The sequence below is a fragment of the Pogona vitticeps genome, chromosome 2 (assembly GCF_051106095.1).
Source record: "Pogona vitticeps strain Pit_001003342236 chromosome 2, PviZW2.1, whole genome shotgun sequence".
Lineage (NCBI taxonomy): Eukaryota > Metazoa > Chordata > Lepidosauria > Squamata > Agamidae > Pogona > Pogona vitticeps.
In genome coordinates this window covers 74,186,986-74,205,910 of record NC_135784.1, presented here as the reverse complement: position 1 = coordinate 74,205,910, position 18,925 = coordinate 74,186,986, and the positions used below count along the sequence as shown (strand labels likewise).

Genomic DNA, 18,925 nt, shown 5'->3' with positions numbered 1-18,925 from the left:
CCAAAGTGATTGGACCTATACTTTTACTTCTGACTAGACGTGCTTCCCTAATTATGAAATTTCCTGCTGCATAAATGAAAGTAGAAGCACAAGCTCTCAAATATGCCTGAAATCTTGCATATGTCTATATTTTCCCCCTGCTGTTGCCTACTCCACAGTTTCCACATTGTCATGTGTACATTACTGCAGCTTTAGTTATTATTATGTATGGTGAGGTACACATGATTCTTAAGTGTACTCACTTCCAGCACAATCTACACAAAACTAAGTCCCACTGGGTAAAATGCAGCTTGCTTCTAAGTTGATATATATAAAAAGACTTCAGTCCTAGAGTTCATTACTCTTTTTAGCACTCTTTATAAACATCACAGTGATTGTCTACTCTGTATTCAATCATCCGCATTTAGTGAGTTTACTGGATGTTTATATCATTTCTAAAAGAGCTGATGCAGAAGCTGGTTCAGAAAAGACAGATTACATTATCCATCATGACTGGTTAGAACAGAAGCATATTTTTGAAGACATTTAAAGAAACATGAGATTATAAAAATAATGTGACAGTGCTACTCAAGTGAAAATGACAAGTTAGAGCCTTTTCATTTGACTGAGCAAAGTATTTCTTACTTAGGCCACACTACTTGAGAATGAGGGTGAAACACAGCAGTGATGAGAGTGTCAAAAAATACCGGGGAGCCTCACTAGTTCTTAATTTCCAGGGGGAAGTAAGAGAGACAGAGCAGGGGTGTATGTCTTAATCCTAAAGCCATATTTGTTCACAAAGGACAAAAAGGTTTCAGAAAGGATGACAGATCCTTGTTGTTATTTTCAGATTGAGCAGGAGCGCATTGACAAGATCTGGCCAAAACTCCGTGTCCTTGCTCGCTCATCTCCTACTGATAAACACACTTTAGTAAAAGGTAAGAGCTTATCAAATGGTTTGTGGTTGCTATTTTCGGCATACCAACATAATTTGGTAAAAAGGAAAACAGAAATTACCTTTTCGAATAAGCTTTTTGCTTAACCTTACATTTTGATCTCCAACTGAAAGGGAAGTAAAATACATTTACTGCCCTGCTCGCATTACCCTCTCCCTTCGCTTTGTTATCTTCTCCACAGCTAACCTGTCTTATTGCTCACGTTGCTGTGTAATGTGCACCGTATATTGATGGTGCTCCATAAATTAATGATAATCATCGTTTCTGCATTACCAGTAACAAGTATAGCATGGGGTCATCTCATTTCTTAATGCAACCCAGGAGCAAGCTGTCTGCTGAAAAATGATCCATACTAGCCTACACAGATATACATTCATAAAAGCCTGTCATTATTTTATTCTGATGTTCAAAGTCCCATTTAAAATGTTTGAGTTTCCAGCTTCACTTGGCATCAGAGCAAGTCATCTTGTAATTAACTATGAATGCTCATTCTTGGAGTTAAGCATATTCATATCTTCTAAAGCACTAAAACCTGAACAAAGCTGGTTATATGGGCCATATATGATTTTGATATAAAACAGTCCTGAATGTCTTACATAACTTCAGCTAAAGCTGCCATTACGACACAGAGCAGGGAACTGGAAGAGGAGGGGCTGATTAGACAATGCACTGGAAATGTTCCCCCCCCCCCAGAACAATGTTTAGCTTTTGTATTTCTAAAAGCCTTTCAGGTTACACAAAATTATTTAAGAAGTTAACTAGCATTGACTTGGATGTATGTTTCCCTGGCGTTTAACGGATGATTTAGTCTCTCATCTTTGATGCATAAGGAGTGCTGTAGGGCAAGTTGAAAAAAAGCACAAAGCTGTTGGATTATTTGCTATTAAAGATATTTCCAGATAAATGCTGGGAATTGTTGGCTCAAAAAGAAAGGACCACCAGAGTATCTACAGCCATGCAGGATACTCAGTGAACAGCGAAGGTGAAAGAAAAAGAAGTCAGCAAACAATATATATAAAGAAGTAACCCAATATACATCTACTATAAAAATATCAAACAGACTTAAAACCACCCATTTGCTATGCACGGTTTAATAAAAGAAAACGGAGAGCTTGAATGTAAAAAATGTAACAAACTTTACTAAACATACAAGACCAAAAGAATACATACGAAAAAGTGGTTGCTGGTAAAGCAGAACAAAATAACTTAACTTTAGGAGAAAAAACACAAAGCAAGCCGAATCAAAGAACAAGTAGGCATATCAAGGTAAAGGCAAGAGAGCAGCAGATATAACACACAGCAACTGCTTCTGCTATCTACTAGCATCTGGTGAAAAGGTAGGTAAGTCTTTTCCTCCTATCCAGAGAAAGAAAAAAGGACAGGTGTATCTATTACTGTAATAGTGTGAGATATGGTAGAAAAAAAGAAGGAGCCAGGCTATTAAAGAAAAAGGTACATGCATGGCTGCATTACATTGAATTTAAGAAAAAAAAAACCAAGAAAAGCAAACACATACACACAGAAAGACAAAAAGTTTAATGATACATAATTGCCAGGGGGAGGGAACATTTCAAATCTAACACACCATATTCATTGGTAGTGTAAGGATTTCCTCATTTATCTTGAAAGATTTCAACCGTTCATTGACCTGACGGTGGGGAGTGGTAGTGGTGGTTTTGTCTGGTTAGCAGGTAAGAAAAAAGTTTACCACTATGAGTTCCTTAAATGTTATTATTTTGAATATTGTATATGGCACCAGGCCCAAGAGAACCTTTTAAGAGTTATATCTAGTGCTGGATTTAGATTATTTGCCTCCTTGAACACTCATTGAAATCTCTAGCAATCTGAGTAAGACTTATGTTCTCTATGTAAATGTGGGGACTTCAAAATTTGTAAGTATTAATTTGTAAATCACCCAAAGTAGATCATGCGCTAATTGGCTAGTAAATGAATGAATGAATAAATGAATGAATGAATGAACATTGTGAAGTATGCAGCAGTTAGATACTCTTTGAGCTTCTTAGTATGGGAATAATATTATCATTGAAATTTTTTGGATGGGGTGTTACGTCCTTAAATTAAATTACAGCCTCATATTGTAGATGGGCATCTTGGATGCAACCTCTTTTTCTCCAGTTTTCGCCTCATCTGAGCACAGTGATGCTCTGATGTGTGCCAGTCATGATGAGTCAGTACCAGAATAACAGTATAAAGTTACATTTCATGGTATTGTGCTGGGATTGGAGATCCAAACCCTTCTAATAAAGACTTTAAGGATGGAGCTGGTCTTTTTGGAAGACAAGTCTACAAGAGTCATTCAGTAGGCTTATGAAGGTAAGCAATAGCTTTAGAAAGCAATACAGTGTAAATGAAGGCAGCATTTAGAAATGTATGGTTATTTTTTTAAAATTGTATTTGACCATAATGATAGCCAGTTCTGTATTTTCTTACTTCACAGAAGCCTCTGTCACCTTACTTAAAATTTTATGCCCTCTGGTGGCCATTTTTCAGCAGACTCATTAAGAGACATTATCTGCAGTAAAGCATCTTTGAAAAAGCAAATAAATATTGTATGGAAGGGAACACAACTCTCCACATATGTTTTCTGGGTACTGAGAGCTGCAAACCAAAATATCAGCTTCCAGGCTTATTATTAAAGCATATTATGTTCAGCAAGTTTTTAATGGTTTTAAAAGGTTGGGCCACCTATAATGTCAAGGATTGCAAAGAAGTTGTCCCCCTGTGAAGACCCTTCCATCTATATGAATGAGCAAGTAGTAGCCTCCAGCTATGCAGTGTCTCCCCATTCATCCCCACTCCCGTAATCAACAAGGCTTACATGTAGTCACACAGTTTCTGAAAATGTGTTGCTGTATTTTGTAGGTATAATTGACAGCACCCAAGTGGAGCAGAGGCAGGTGGTAGCAGTGACTGGCGATGGGACTAATGATGGACCAGCACTTAAGAAAGCTGATGTTGGATTTGCAATGGTATATTTTACAACATGCACCTTATTACATGCACCATGGTTTTAACTGGGGGGATGGAAATAGTTTGTTCAAGACTGGGGAGAATTAATTCCACTAATTATTTCTAATGAAAAAAGTGTCGTTTTGATGCTGTTTTCCCCAGTAACATTACTACATCATCTTCTCTCTGGGAATAAGACAAAAATGTTTTGAAATTCCTCCAGCCTCCCTCTCCATGGCCATTTGTGGAGCTGTATTGTTGTTGTTGTTGTTGTTGTTGTTGTTGTTGTTGTTGTTGTTGTTGTTGTTGTTGTTAAAGAAACACTGTGCATAGTCAACATATAAAAACATTGACTGGTATTTGTCAGCACCACGGCGCTCGAAAGCACGCGTGTATGCCTGGACAGAGAGTAATCAGGAGTTTGCACACGCTATAATGGGCTGAGTGAGTCCTAGAGCTCAGCTAGCCGTGCTACAACCCTCCTTCTTACAAGTCTGCCCTAATAAGAACACCCTTGTACTCTCAGATATTACTGTTAGAAAAACATGTGGGCTTTGTAGTCCTTAGACTTCCCTTGCACCACAGGCAGGACTCCTTAAGTATGCTAGGCCGAGGTAGCACTCTCAGATGACCCTAAAAAAAGATTACTGTTCAGGAAACCAATTGATTTTTATAATCATTATTTTATTAAAGAATAAGCATGTTTCTAGGTATCAAAACCAAACTAAGCCAAAGCAAGTAAATAAGCATTGTGCTAGTTATTTACAAAGATGCACTGCAGTTAAGAAAACATGAAAAATAGAAAAGTGTTCAAAAACCTTACAAAAATACAAAAAGCCATTAAAAAGAATAAAAACAGTTCAATTAAAATAATTCATCAGGAAAAACAAAATAGTCCAATCATGTTAGAAAAAGTCCATAGTCCTCAATAATCCTGCAGAAGAAAAATACTGTACAAAAAGAAAAATCCAGTGTAAGAACATGTCCCATTGTCCTGTGTAAAATTCAAGATTATAGTCCATAAGGAGTATTTCATAAAAAGAAGTCCATAAAGGGTATTCCATAGGAAATAGTCCATAGGAAATAGTCCATGCATAGTCCATGTGTGTAGGCCACAAGTAAGTCTCAAAAGACATTAGGGTGAGTCACGAATGACTGAAGAGTCAGTCATGAAAGACAATGTCCATAGGGAAAAAGTTCCTTTTTCAAGAGTAACTGGCAAAGGCTTATCGTGCCTTCCCACGATGTCATCCAATCAGAGTCTGTTACTAGGCAAACAGTCCTGTTGCACCACATGACTTCTTTCCCATACACAACAGATGTTATTTGGGTTACTGTGGTTTAGCAAAGAGTCACAACAATTCCCATCTATCTAATCACACCGAGTCTTCTCAGGCTCTCAGAATAATATTCTCCCTGCTCGCACTAGCAAATATAGCATGTCAGTATTATACATATCCTTTATCCAGAGAAACAAGATGGAACCTCCCTTGCTCATTTCTTAATTACAAAACCCATATTCCTTACAAGTTTTTAACTCAAAAACCCATCTCATCGCAGTATTAACCAAAAACCTAAGTATCTCTTAAATATCAGTTCAGTATGTATGCTGTTCCTAATATTGTTGTTTTTGTAACTATGATGGTGCTATTTCTGAGATCTACAACTGCTTATAATACTGTGTGAAATCTCTTTATATTGTTCCCAAAGCCCTGATGTCTACAGGGACCACTGAAGTGTGTTTCATCCACAAACAAGATGTTTCAATTGCCAGGTCTCTGTGTACTTTGTTTGCTTTTCCAATTCTTTATTTTCATCTCTGACATCCCCTGGAATTGCAATGTCAGTTATCCAGACATTTTGTCATTCTATTACTACTATGTCTGGTGTGTTATGTTCAAAGGATCTATCAGTTTGGATCCGGAAATCCCACAAGATCTTGATTTCATCATTTTCTGACACCTTCTCTACCTGATGCTCCCGCAGGTTTTTGGAGGCTGGCAAGTTATATATATATATTTTGCAGAATGACCAGTGCACTCATTTTGCCACTCTGTCATGTCTAATTTTGTAATCTGTGCAATCTTTGAATATTCACAGATGAGGTGTGACATAGTTTCATAAGAAAATTAGTAAAACTTTTCTCAAATTATTACCATGGTTCTTTGGTTCCTGACTATCAGTTTATGTATCAACAGTCATGTTAAGGTATTTTGAAATTGCTATCTCTGGAAGAAGTGTTATCTCCCATTTTAGAAATTTATTCTTGACATTTCTTCTACATTTTTTAGGGCATTGCAGGCACTGATGTGGCAAAGGAAGCCTCAGATATCATCTTGACAGATGACAACTTCAGTAGTATTGTAAAAGCAGTAATGTGGGGCCGTAACGTCTATGACAGTATTTCCAAATTCCTGCAGTTCCAGCTCACAGTAAATGTAGTGGCCGTGATTGTTGCTTTCACAGGAGCTTGCATTACCCAGGTAAGGTTTAAATGTGAAATTAAATGGATAAAGTTCTTGTCTGGCTGAGGTGTTGGGGAAAGAGTAACAGAGAAATGAAGCAATCCCCATCAGAAAGCTGGGATAAAATTTGGCTCACTCACCAGGCAGGAGAAGCCAATAAAAGCCAAATTAAGGATGTAACCTGGTGAGTGTGTGAGCAGGTGTTTTTCTCAATTTGCAGTCCAGCTTCTTCATTGATGTCAAGAGTCCATGTAGTCTCTTTGATGGTATGGGCAGGGAGAGTGAGACTTTTTCTGGTATCCTTAAAAGTACTGGAAAAAAATAAACAATGAAGAAAGCCGTCTTGTCCTTACACTATACAAATGTAGCAGAAGATGATACCTTTATTAGACTGCTTTAAAAAATATATAAAAAAATCAAACATTGTGTGAACTTTTGTGGTTCAAATCCACTTCTTCAGACCATGATAATTCCGGTGGATATTACAAAAATGTATCCTAAAAATAATGGAAAAAGTCTGCCAGGTATGCTTCTTAAGATGAGCTCAAGGCTGGCTTTAATTGGCCTGTCACCATCCTTCCAGCAAGAGAAGGAAATCTGATGCCAAGTGGTGGCATGATCTCTGCATTGGGGAAACGTATGTGTATTGTACCTGGTCAAAGGATCCTATTCAGAAGGTCCACATGTGAATGTGGACTTGACAGCACCAAAAACTATCAGTCTGTCAAGGTGGGTTGATTAATAGGATTGAGATTGCAACAAAGGCATAGTGTAGTGAAAAAGTGAGATAAATTGTTTCCATTATCATCCCCAGTTAACAATGGGTTCATCTGCAGTAGATGACTGGAGAGCTCAGTGAGTTGGATACCTAGCTGTAGAGCTAGAGATTGGAAGTTTGTTTCCCCATTGTGCCTTGTAGGAGAAGAGACAGCCTATGTAGCCTTGGGCAAGGGAACCCTCTGAAGAAGGAGATGGTAAACCACGTCTTAGTATTTTATAACTAAAACCCTTTGAAAAGGATCACCATAAGTGGGAATAGACTAGATGATACATACATACATACATACAGACATACAGACAGACAGACAGACAGACAGACAGACATATTATTGTAGTAGTAGTAGTAGTAGTAGTAGTAGTAGTAGTAGTAGTAGTAGTAGTAGTAGTAGTAGTAGTAGTAATAATAATAATAATAATAATAATAATAATAATAATAATAATAATAATAATAATAATAATAATAATAATAATAATAATAATAATAAACAACCTGTAATAGCACTAACTGTGTCTTGCACCAATGCAGTTAAAGGAGATCGTTTTAAAATACAGAAACACGGGGGAAAGGATGTTGCATCAAGGAATCTTTCAACAAATATCAGAGTTATTTTTGGTATGGGCAGTAGTTAGCTGCTTTAAATTCCTAAGAAACATCCTGTACAATTATCTAGTAATCTGTGGGTGCCTTTAGACAGAAGGCTTGCACAGCCCTCAGTTAAAAAGCACCACTAGTCTAAATACAGAAGATGGCATTGGGACCTGCCATAATATTTGCCTGAAAACAGCCTAATAGGCACCAAATTGTGCTTATATATACTTATCTAGTAAAATGTGAGTGCTGTGTTAAAGCGTGCTGCTTAGAATAGAAACGTTCCATTCTAAAGGAACTGCTTCCTACAATTATTTTTGTTTTTTTACTGTATTTCCTGTATTCTTTAGGAAAAAAATAAAAAATAGTACATGCAAAGTACTATACTTTATGTATCAAAATGCATTAAATATGGAACGATGATAAAAAACAGGGCCTGTCGCCATCCTCCCAGAAGCAGGGTTGGACACAGTGCAGATATTCACGTAGCACATACTCTTCACCCTGGAGCAACAGGAAAATTCAGCCTCTCTGAACAAAACCATGAATAAATCATTAGGTATCCTGTAAAGAATAAGTTTACCTGGTCATCATGATATGGCCAGTTGAAATGTGATGCCAATAAGGTGAAACTCCTCCCAAATTACTCCTCTAAATTTTTCAAGGTGTTCAAAGGTTATAACTCTTTATTTCTTCATGGGCCTCAGCTCTGCCAGAAGTAAAAAAATGTAAGCCATTGCCCTCAGCACTGCAGCTATAATATAATCACTGATGGGAAAGACATCATCCAAATAAGAGGAAAAGCTCAAAAAGCTAGCAAAGCAACTGAGAAAGGAATTAAGGAGTGGGAATCTTCTGTCAATTGTACAGGGTCCCTGCATGTTCAGCTGTGCCTTCTACGTGGGCTTAAATGGGCAGTGTGAATGAATTGCTTCTTTTAAAACATTGTAAGGCATTAGAGATGGAATTTCTGGATTTTCTGAACCACAGACACCATAACTCTTTATTTTGTGGGTTCTACACACTTTACAGGCATCTTGCAAATACCTGAATGTGATGCACCTTGGAGAAAGAATATCCCAAAATCCCATCTTTATAAAGCATCATCACTGCAGAAAATCACCCAGATAATTTGTAGATAAATTGGATGATTTTATGACTTTCAGTGATTACATGAAAATTGGGAACATCTACAACAAGCAGAATAACCATAAGAATCCAGTTGCCTGGTGTTGCGGGGGGGGGAGGCAGAAGCACTTCACCCTGAGTAGGCACCCATCCTACAAAGACCACTAGCAATGTCTGAGAATAACATACAATTGTTCTGATATCCTGGTTCAACTAATATCTAAAATGAACAATCCAAATAATTTAAACTATATAAAATGAAATTGTGAGGCTGTTGAATTATAATTCATAGAGCTATGTGAATTATAAACCTTTTACTGCAGTAGTGTTCTCTGTAGCCGTGTATTTGTGTTCTCTTGTTGGGATTCCATTGTCAGATAAATGCGCATAAATCCCACTGTTTTATTTTGTGATTTTATAACATTGTTCTTAATCACTCTGTGGCTAAAATCCTGTTTTGCCACTACAGGTATGTAACATGGAACTGTGGAAATGGTACTGATAATAACACTAAGGCTTAATTTATTTTCATGAAATGGTTTTGTATGCTAGTTGCTTTGTGAATTATGCAGTCAAATTGTGCAATTCAGCCTGCCTGGTTGTATATTTTAAATTATATATATTTAAAAATATCCAAACATTGCATAAATATGCCAGGTGTTACAACCAGGCAAGCTGAATTGCACAGTTTGACTGCATAATTCACAAAACAACTAGCTGCAATTGATGCATACAAAACCATTTCATGAAAATAAATTCAGCCTTAGTGTTATTATCAGTACCATTTCCACAGTCCCATGTTACATACCTGTAGTGGCAAAACAGGATTTTAGCCACAGGGTAGTTGGCATCAGATGCCACTGCAGTTGGCACCTTTCAAGTAGAGCAGATTATATATATAATCAACTATAATAATAATCTCAATATAAAATGTGTCTGGAATGACATTTTGGCATGCCTGTGGTGTTTTGTTGTTGTTGCTGTTGTTTTGTTTTTTGTTTTAATTCACATGCCTCTTACAAGAGAAAGCTTACAGAAACTTTTCACACAGAATATGCTAGGATTCCTTTGTAACAAGGAACCATTGTGTAAATCATTATTAGCATATTCCAAAATTAGGAGCTTGTTAATCAAACATTGTTTTTTGGTGGCTTGAGGTGTCAAGTATTTCCTTGAAAGTCAAAGAAAGAAGTTCACTGAACAACTAAAATGTTTCCCTACTGTTTAGTGGGAGGTGAGGGATATCTCTGAACATTTATTTATTTATTTAAAATATTTTTAACATGCCTTACTCCTCAAAAGGACCCAAGGTGGCTTACTTTATTAAAAAGACAATGTTTAAAAGCTAAAAACAGTAAGTACACAAATATTAAAAAGGAATTAAACAAACATTTTATTAAAATCAGTAAACAAAAGCAACACTCAAAACACATTTAAAAGCCACAGAGCACAACAATCCATTTAAAAACCCCTCTCAGACCGCCTGTCACTAAGCACTTTAAGCCCATGTCTCTGCTGTTGTGCAGTGTGGCCAACAGACTCACATCTTTAGTAGGAGATTAAACCCATATACATTTTCTAAAGCATTCCTTTGCTTCCAAGGAACTAATAAGAAATAAAAAGAGCTGCAGTGGAAATTTCATTCCACCAAGTGCCAAAACTAATGTGTGTTTAATGCTCAGGCTGGGGCTTAGAATGAGCTTTTACACTTGACTGAACTGTGCAGCGCAGTAGATGATAGATAATTATTAGAGGCACCTTAGCAACACGGAGTGATTGGCATTGTGAAAGAACGTGAAGGTACTGCTGCCAAAAGAGACGGCTGCCAATTACACCTGTGTAATTCATAGGATGGAGCAAAGTGAGGAACTTGTTTTTCATTATATACCAGAGTTCTCTTGGGGACACGAGCACTACACGGGGTTCTTAAAAATAGCTACGGGTACATATTTAGATGGCAAGGAGGGAGAGCACAGCACAAGTTGTACACTTCAGGCAATAATTTCTTATTGTTTGAGGAAATCCTGTTTTGGTGACTGCATATAAAAATTCCTTCACCTCTCTCCTCTCCAGGTGCACATACGTGATGTCTTTGAAAGACTGTACTCTTGTTAAGTTGCTTACTCAAGAAGTAAAGGAATTTGGCCCCTGCCTGACAATGAATGAGTTGCACAGGCCACATTCCAACCTCTAAGCATCTTCGGGCAATCCGCCTCTCTTCACAGATCCTAGCTTTCATTCTTAGGTGTTTGCCTCTCAGCACCTAAGTTAGAGGAAACCATAACAATTAATCTGTTGTACTCTAAATTTCATAATTTCTGGCCTACATTGCTGTTAAGCAGATTTCACAAGCACACAAATTGCTCACGTCTCTACACATCTGCTAGATGTCTAGAGCCTCTTGATCAATGCAAGTAATTTGAACTTCACTTCTGGGAATCAAAGTGAGTTGTCACAAGGGTGATCAGCCTGCTCTTACTGAGCTTCTTGACTATGAAGAAAATTGGGGTAGTTGGCATCAAATGAGAGCAGAATTAGGCTGCAATAGATGCTACTTTAACGGGAACAGTTCCAGAGCTGGAGTTGTTTCTACATCACCCCAAATGCAAGCTATATATTGTAACAGGACCTTGATCATGGGTCCTGTGAAAATGGTATTACTGCAGGTAGATCTATGTCTGTCTCCCCTGTACATATGTACCAGAGGAAGTTCAATTGAATGTTCCAGGGTTTATAAAGGATATGACCACAAGCTATTTTTCCACATATAGCAGCACCATTCTGATTATAACATTAAAAAACTTAAATTCCCTGCTTCAGTTAATTAAAACAAAATTCTATTTTATGCCTCGCAATAGTTCATAACACTAGTTTCCACATAAGTCATTATAGCTCCTAGTGAGGAATGATACTGGGAAAGGATCATTATCCAAGCCACAATTTAATAAAACATATTTAATTGTGATTCACTTTCTCTCTTGAGATACTAATTAGCTTGTTTTTTAAACGTCTTGTTTTGAAGCAGACTTTTACAGTGACTGTATCCTTACCAGATTCAATGAGCAAATAGCTCCTTCTAGTGGCCCATTATTATGCCATATTTAAAATGAGTACCCAACAAAGATTAGAAAATAAGTGTAATATCTTAACTAGGGTTGCAAATTTCACAGCCCTTTGCTTTTGGAGAGAAAACAAAGGTGTGAACCCACACATTTTACTTCCTTCCACATGACCTGGAATGAGAAATTTTGCTTTTCAATATCCCCAACATTCAACGTTCCATTCACTCCCAAATTAAAATTTTGTTTCCTTATGCCCTTTCAAAGTTTGCTATCTCTGTGATTCTGTCCTCATTTTAGGATTTCCTATTATCACACTTCTTATGCTTCGGGTCGTGAGCCCATCATGTTTGAAACATGGGGTTATCCTTGATTCTCTTGCAATAGCACAATAAACTTTGTGTCTGTAAGGAAATTGGTTTTGGGTGTTGGGCGCCAAGACTCAGACATTTGATTACTATTGAAGCCTGTCTTGTTTGCATCATTTCTTCAATGTAACTTACCTCACAAGGCTTTGAGGGAGCTATATGACAAAAATTAGAATGGTGAGGCACTCCTACAAGGGAAGATTACGAACAATAAATAGATAAGACTATTGTGGAGATACATTTTTTCTTCCCCCCCCCTCCCCATGATTATCTCTCTTTAGGACTCTCCTTTAAAAGCTGTACAGATGCTATGGGTCAATTTGATTATGGACACTTTTGCCTCACTTGCTTTGGCGACGGAACCACCCACAGAGTCCCTCCTGCTAAGGAAACCATATGGCAGAAACAAGCCTCTTATCTCACGTACTATGATGAAGAACATTCTGGGCCATGCAGTGTACCAGCTCACGCTCATTTTCACCCTGCTTTTTGTTGGTAAGCTCCATTAACCATTTTTCCTGCTCAGCACTTACAGCTCAGGTGGGCAGCTTCTGAAAGTCCAGGATGCAGCTGAGGTGCTGGTGATGCAAGTGCCACTGGGAGAGAAGGAGAAAGCACTACAAAGAGCGAAGAGGACAAGCCTTGCTTACAGCCAGCTGCCTGTACCAACTCTCTTACAGGGCTCCAAGCCTGGTCTGGGACTGGTCTCTCTCTCTCTCTCTCTCTCTCTCTCTCTCTCTCTCTCTCTCTCCCCCTGTCCCTCTCTCTCTCTCTCTCTCTCTCTCTCTCTTTATTTATTTATTTATTTGATTTTTATGCCACCATTTTAGTGAATGCACTACTCTGGGAAGTATACAAATGAAACTCAGAATCCCACAGCTATCATAAAACGTACAATCAATATGGCAGTTCACTGATCTAGATCTAAAATTAATGTAAAAAGAAAGCATGGGAAAGAAAAACATTAAAATTAATATCAGCTGCATCCAGGGATACCTTATTAAAGGCAGCGTTATATAATCATCAATCAATCAAAACCTTTATTGGCATACACAAAACTCCTAGTCATAAACTACATTCAGTAAAGCTTGATTGCAGCTTTCTGATACAATATCGAAGTTTGTTCAGATTCAGTGTAGTTTTGCTATTTATGCTGCAAGGCACCCTCTCCACCCAATCCCATCTACTTAATGATAATAATAATTAAAACTTTTATTGTAATAATTAACCCAATGATTACATCAGAAGATCCTTAAACCTGTGACGGCAAGAGGAGAAATGGAAGACAGAGGATGAGATGGTTGGACAGTGTCATCGAAGTGACCAACATGAATTTGACCAAACTCCGGGAGGCAGTGGAAGACAGGAAGGCCTGGCGTGCTCTGGTCCATGGGGTCACAAAAAGTCGGACATGACTCAACGACTAAACAACAAAGGGAAATTCTTGAATTTGATATCTAATATCCTGTGTTTAATCAGCTGAAATGCTTCCTTGTGGGGCAGGGGGCCAAGTGATTCTACTGACTGGCTTATTAGCGAGATTTTCTTTTCAATATAGGCAAGCTCTCTAGTGAAGGTTGGTTCTCAGAAAATTTAGTGTAAAAACTGCCCTCTTTGAAATTATAATGGATCTTCAACCAATGTTTGATTGATCTCAGTCATGTCTGAGTTGCTACCATATTTTGGCCTGTCTCTAAACAGAGGGCCGCATATGGCACAAAAGTTGGTGCTTCCAGGATTTTCCACAGGAACATAGATTGAATTTGCTCTAGGGAATGATCCCAGGCCTTTATCCATAAAGGTATGCTGTACAGCAACTGATATAATTCTAACTTCATTAATTTCCTGAATGTCAGAAGGGAAGGTGACTCATGTACCCCAATTGAAACGTGTTTCAAAGATTGAGTGCCACCACTGAGAAGGCCCAATCCCTTGTTTTCACCCCTCACTCAGGTACTTTTAACATCAAAAATTGAGCAGAGCGGGTGATATGGGTGGTTGAATTCAAAGACGTTCCAGTTAGTATAGAGGTCCCAAACTGTTAAGGTCTTTATCGGTCATAACACCTTGAATTGAGTACTAAAACTGACAAGAAGCCAATCAAGGTGAGCAAAGACTAGGGATATCAAATTTTCTAATCCCAGAAAACAGTCTGGCTGCTGCATTTTGGAGCTGCTGAAGTTTCCATACTGTTTTCAAGGCCAGCCCTACACAGAGAACATTACAGTAGCCTATTTTTGAGATTACCAATGCACAAATCACTGTTACTAGGCATTTCCCATACAGGTAGGGGTGCAAGTCTTCACTGGCCTCTGTCACAGAAACTGAGGAAGGTACTGAGCAGACTACTGCCAAGGGACAAGTACCAGGAACTGGGTCCCTTGGGGTTCTGGAGGGTGGGGACAGGGACCCAGTGTGAACATTTATTTATTTATTTTATTAGATTTATACCCCGCCCATCTAGACCGAAGGTCACAGTTCAAAAGCACCTTATATAATGGAGGCAATGGAATTATTGGCAGGAGACTCCTAGGCCACTCATTCCCCTAGAGATGAAGGCAGCAACGCTCACATCACCCTAAACTGACTTGTAATGCTGGCTAAACTGTATTATGTTTCCTTAAACTTTCTTCTTCTTTTTTTCTGGGAAACTCCTGAACATGGACTAAACAGCAGCATCTGCCTTTACCATACTGATGCTATCTTGAGCTGAAAATGTGACAGAAACAGTGGGAGATATTTAGCAGAGGATGCATTTATGTTGGCTGTGTCCACATTCTTACTCTAATAAGCTCAGGGACTCAGGATCATAAGGATCCCTGCAGGTGATCTATCCTCCCTCCCAGCTTAATGCAGGATCTGAGAGATACTCCACACAACCATCTGTAGCTGTTGTTCGGACAAGAAGGGTTTGAAGGCACACTGTTGTTTCTGGCATGCCTCCTGCTAGCTAGACATCAGAGGCATACTACCTCAGAGACACAGAGATGTGGTAATGCCGTGGCAAATAGCTACTCTTACATTTATATTTCAAGAGCTGGGATGATCCCTAAGCTCATAGTCATAAACCCATCTTGTTGCAGTGCATTCCATAAAGCGTGTGTTGTATGAAAAAATGCTCCCTTTTCTTTAGCCTAAATCTTCTGCAAATTTATTCCACATCCCCAGGTTTTAAGATTTCACTATGTGGAGCACTTTTTTATGGATTTAAATAACAATTAAATATTTTTTCCCTCTCCCTTTCTATTTCCTTTTAATAGAATGGGAGAGAACAGAAGTCCCATTTTTAAAATATAAAATCAATGAATAAATCTGTAGCCCTTGAAATATTAATAACTAGCAGTCTGCTTGTATAACAGCTTAGGTGGAACCTGTCATACATTTTCAAGCGTCACTTGCTCCATAATGAGTCCCTAGTACTTACACAATCTGGACTATCCCTTTTGACAGAGCTATTTCAATCATCCATTGCATTTAGAATGTTTCATTGGCCCTGGGTGTCAAAGAAATGGCCTTTATAGCTTGTAGATCCTGGACTTCACCATTTGGCATTTATGGTTGCTTTTGTTGCTGCTGCTGTGGTGCAGATTATCATCATCATAACTATCATAATAAGAAGTAATCTTGGTGATGTGATTGTGATCTGGAAATCAATTATGTTTCTAGAGGTTCGATGAACTGAACCCTGATTTGTTGTGCTGCTTGTTTTTAACTGTTATTGGTCTTCTGTTTCCTCCTTGTAATCAGGTGAAAAGATGTTCAAGATTGACAGTGGCAGGAATGCACCGCTCCACTCTCCACCTTCTGAGCACTATACCATCATCTTCAATACATTTGTCATGATGCAGCTGTTCAATGAAATCAACGCACGCAAAATTCATGGTGAAAGGAATGTTTTTGATGGCATCTTTAGAAACCCTATATTTTGCACTATCGTACTGGGCACATTTGCTGTTCAGGTAATCATTATATAGTGGTAATACAACAAAATATTGCTTGCACGTTCAACCGTAATGTTTCTTCCATCTCCTTGTTCCCAGTCTTTTGAATAAGCAAAGGTATTGTGGTGTTAATAATAAATAAATATTGCATTTATCCACCATTAAGGCAGGTGATTGATTTTAATTCTTTTATTGGTTCCCCCATCCACTCCAATTATCTCAACTTGATCCTTATTTTTCCCCTCCAATATGTTGCCTTCTCTTCTGGGGCTTCTTTTCATATGGCTCTTTTTTTCATGTCTTTGTCTTAGGGAGACAGTTTCACTTTACTCTTCTAAAACCCAAGAGTTGCATTAGGTGAATGACGATGAGAAGAAACAAAAATACTGGAATATAGTATTCCTTTTGAAATTCTTGTCACTGTTCTAACAGCTGTGAGACATGTCTAGTTATTTTTTTCCATAGCACAGTACAAAAGTATATTAATAAGTAAGCTTGGTATGTGATAAATCTTGTGATGACAGACTTTATTCAGTAAAGAAAATGTTTTTCAGCAAATCTTTTATAGAGATCTCATACCTCCCATTTCACAGCCAATCTTGGATGCTCTGCTCTCTTGAGATAGGAAAACCAATATTTCTGCAACAACCTACCTTAGATTAAATGAGAGGCTAATTCAGTAGAGTTGTTTCTGCCTTAACATCAGTATGTGAAGAAGATAACAGTCTTGCTTCAAGAAGCTGAACTGTTTAGACAGACTCTGAGGATGGAAAAATGATGCCATGGATAGGGTTTGTTTAATGTTAGCATGTTTTGCTAAATGAAAACTAACAAGCAATCAATAATATTACAGGAAATAGTGATTAAATCTAACGAATCTGTCACAATTAATGTAGGATTCTTAAAGTTATGCTGGTCCTGGTGCTATTATAGTTCACTCCTTTAGAAGTGATTGACATTTAGCATGTGTATGGTTTTCTTCTATGCTATTGAGAAAGTAAAGATCATCTTGCTCGGTTTCTTATTCTGTACAATAGGGTTGGGCAACTTAGATGGCGGTTGGTGACAAATTTGCTGCTGCTACTCAGGTTAGAAAAAAACATGGGGTCAAGTACATTAGGGAAAATGGTAGAAACACCGGGAAGCTTCTCATGGCCCAAACCTAGGAGATCACACTTCACACTATCCACCCACTTGGATTACTCAGGCTCAGATCCTGTTGCTTAACACATTAATTTGTAATTAGAGTAGCCCTAGTGAATCTGTGGAACTTGTGGAAGAGTTGACTCACCAGGTGCACTCTGATTCAGTGGGTCTACTCTAGTTGTGACTTGCTACATTAAACAACAGGGTTTAAATCTCTGTTCTATTCCTTAGATGACGAATCTCCAAACTTTTCAACATGAAGGCCACATAATAGTGTATATTTTCCTAATTTTCGAGGGCTGAAGGAACTCTTTCCTTTTGTGTTATTCATCTTTTTCTCTCAATATCTCATCCCCACTCCTTCTTACCCCATGTTGAAAATGAGACAGGTCTCATTGCAAAGGTCTTTAGAAATTAAGCATCCCTCCAGCAACTTGGTCCTGAAAGTATCTCTTCTATCATCTCCCCTTTGTCTTTTATCAATTCTCTGAATTGACCTAGTTAGTGCTTTTCCTTCTCTCCTTTCTCACAAGTTGGTTCTTAAATGTAAAGTCATTGACCCTTTTTACATTCCTTTCCCACATCCTCTTACCATGCTGTTCCCTATGTCAGGAATAACCACTATATTCTTCAATCACTTCAACACGTTCCTCTAAATCTGTTTCTTCAGGAAAATAGATTTCTTGAATCGCTCTCAACTTGCTGGCAACCTCTCAGTCTGTTTTTAGTCCATCCTCACTTCACTTCTTGAATTGATATCTTGTCCATCTGGCATAGAATTTAGAGTCTAACTCTCTGAGCTGCAACCATAATTGAATCTATTAGGAATAGCAAGTACTATAACTTTGGTAGCACATAATTATTTATTATGTTTATTGTTTTAGTGTTAATGCAGTATTTGCAGCCCATTCAAAAGCAACAGATAAAAATAATAAAATAGCTGGGTACAATGTGGCACCAATTCTGAGGAGTTCCTTATGCAGCATATGTAAACAGAATTTCAGAGTAAATATGAAACTATCCATATGTACATGTTAGCCACAATTTAGCCATAAATCCACTTAAAAGCAGGATTTTTTTATTAAGCTGCATAGCTCAGTTATCTGATACTATTTCTTTCAATGACATTTAATCCCAACTGTTATAGCTAGTTTGAGATTCAGTATATGTAGATGATTTAATCTCATCATGATTCACTCCATCTTTTATGTGTTACTCTCCTGCAAGAGGCATAGAGTAAAATAATGAAAGATAGCAAAGAAAAGCATCGGAACATGTTTTGCTCTGATATGTCTTTCTGTTTAATTAGAATTAGCATATTTTAGCTTTTCTCCCCTTACTGTTTGCAGATAGTAATTGTACAGTTTGGTGGAAAACCTTTTAGCTGTTCGCCTTTGGAACTTGACCAATGGATGTGGTGTGTATTTATTGGATTGGGTGAACTTGTCTGGGGTCAGGTAAGCACTATTTATTTTATAGACATTACAAATGTAACAATAGGTCTCTAAATTACTTCTGTTCATGTATTGTTCAAATCCTGAACA

General features: G+C 37.9%; 1 protein-coding gene across 40 annotated transcripts in view; it reads left to right on the top strand.

Annotated features, from left to right (window-relative positions):
* The window catches only part of ATP2B2 (ATPase plasma membrane Ca2+ transporting 2), a 522,267-nt gene that overhangs the window by 480,170 nt on the left and 23,172 nt on the right, over nt 1-18,925 (top strand). For all 40 annotated transcript variants that reach the window (XR_013541723.1, XR_013541722.1, XR_002301733.3 and 37 more), the window contains 6 exons: nt 830-917; nt 3,819-3,925; nt 6,197-6,388; nt 12,576-12,789; nt 16,042-16,253; nt 18,731-18,838. Coding sequence is in view for 36 of the 40 variants with exons in the window: in XM_078385427.1 (XP_078241553.1) it covers nt 830-917; nt 3,819-3,925; nt 6,197-6,388; nt 12,576-12,789; nt 16,042-16,253; nt 18,731-18,838 (921 nt within the window). In the remaining 4 variants the exon portion in view is untranslated. The remainder of the gene's footprint in view (nt 1-829; nt 918-3,818; nt 3,926-6,196; nt 6,389-12,575; nt 12,790-16,041; nt 16,254-18,730; nt 18,839-18,925) is intronic.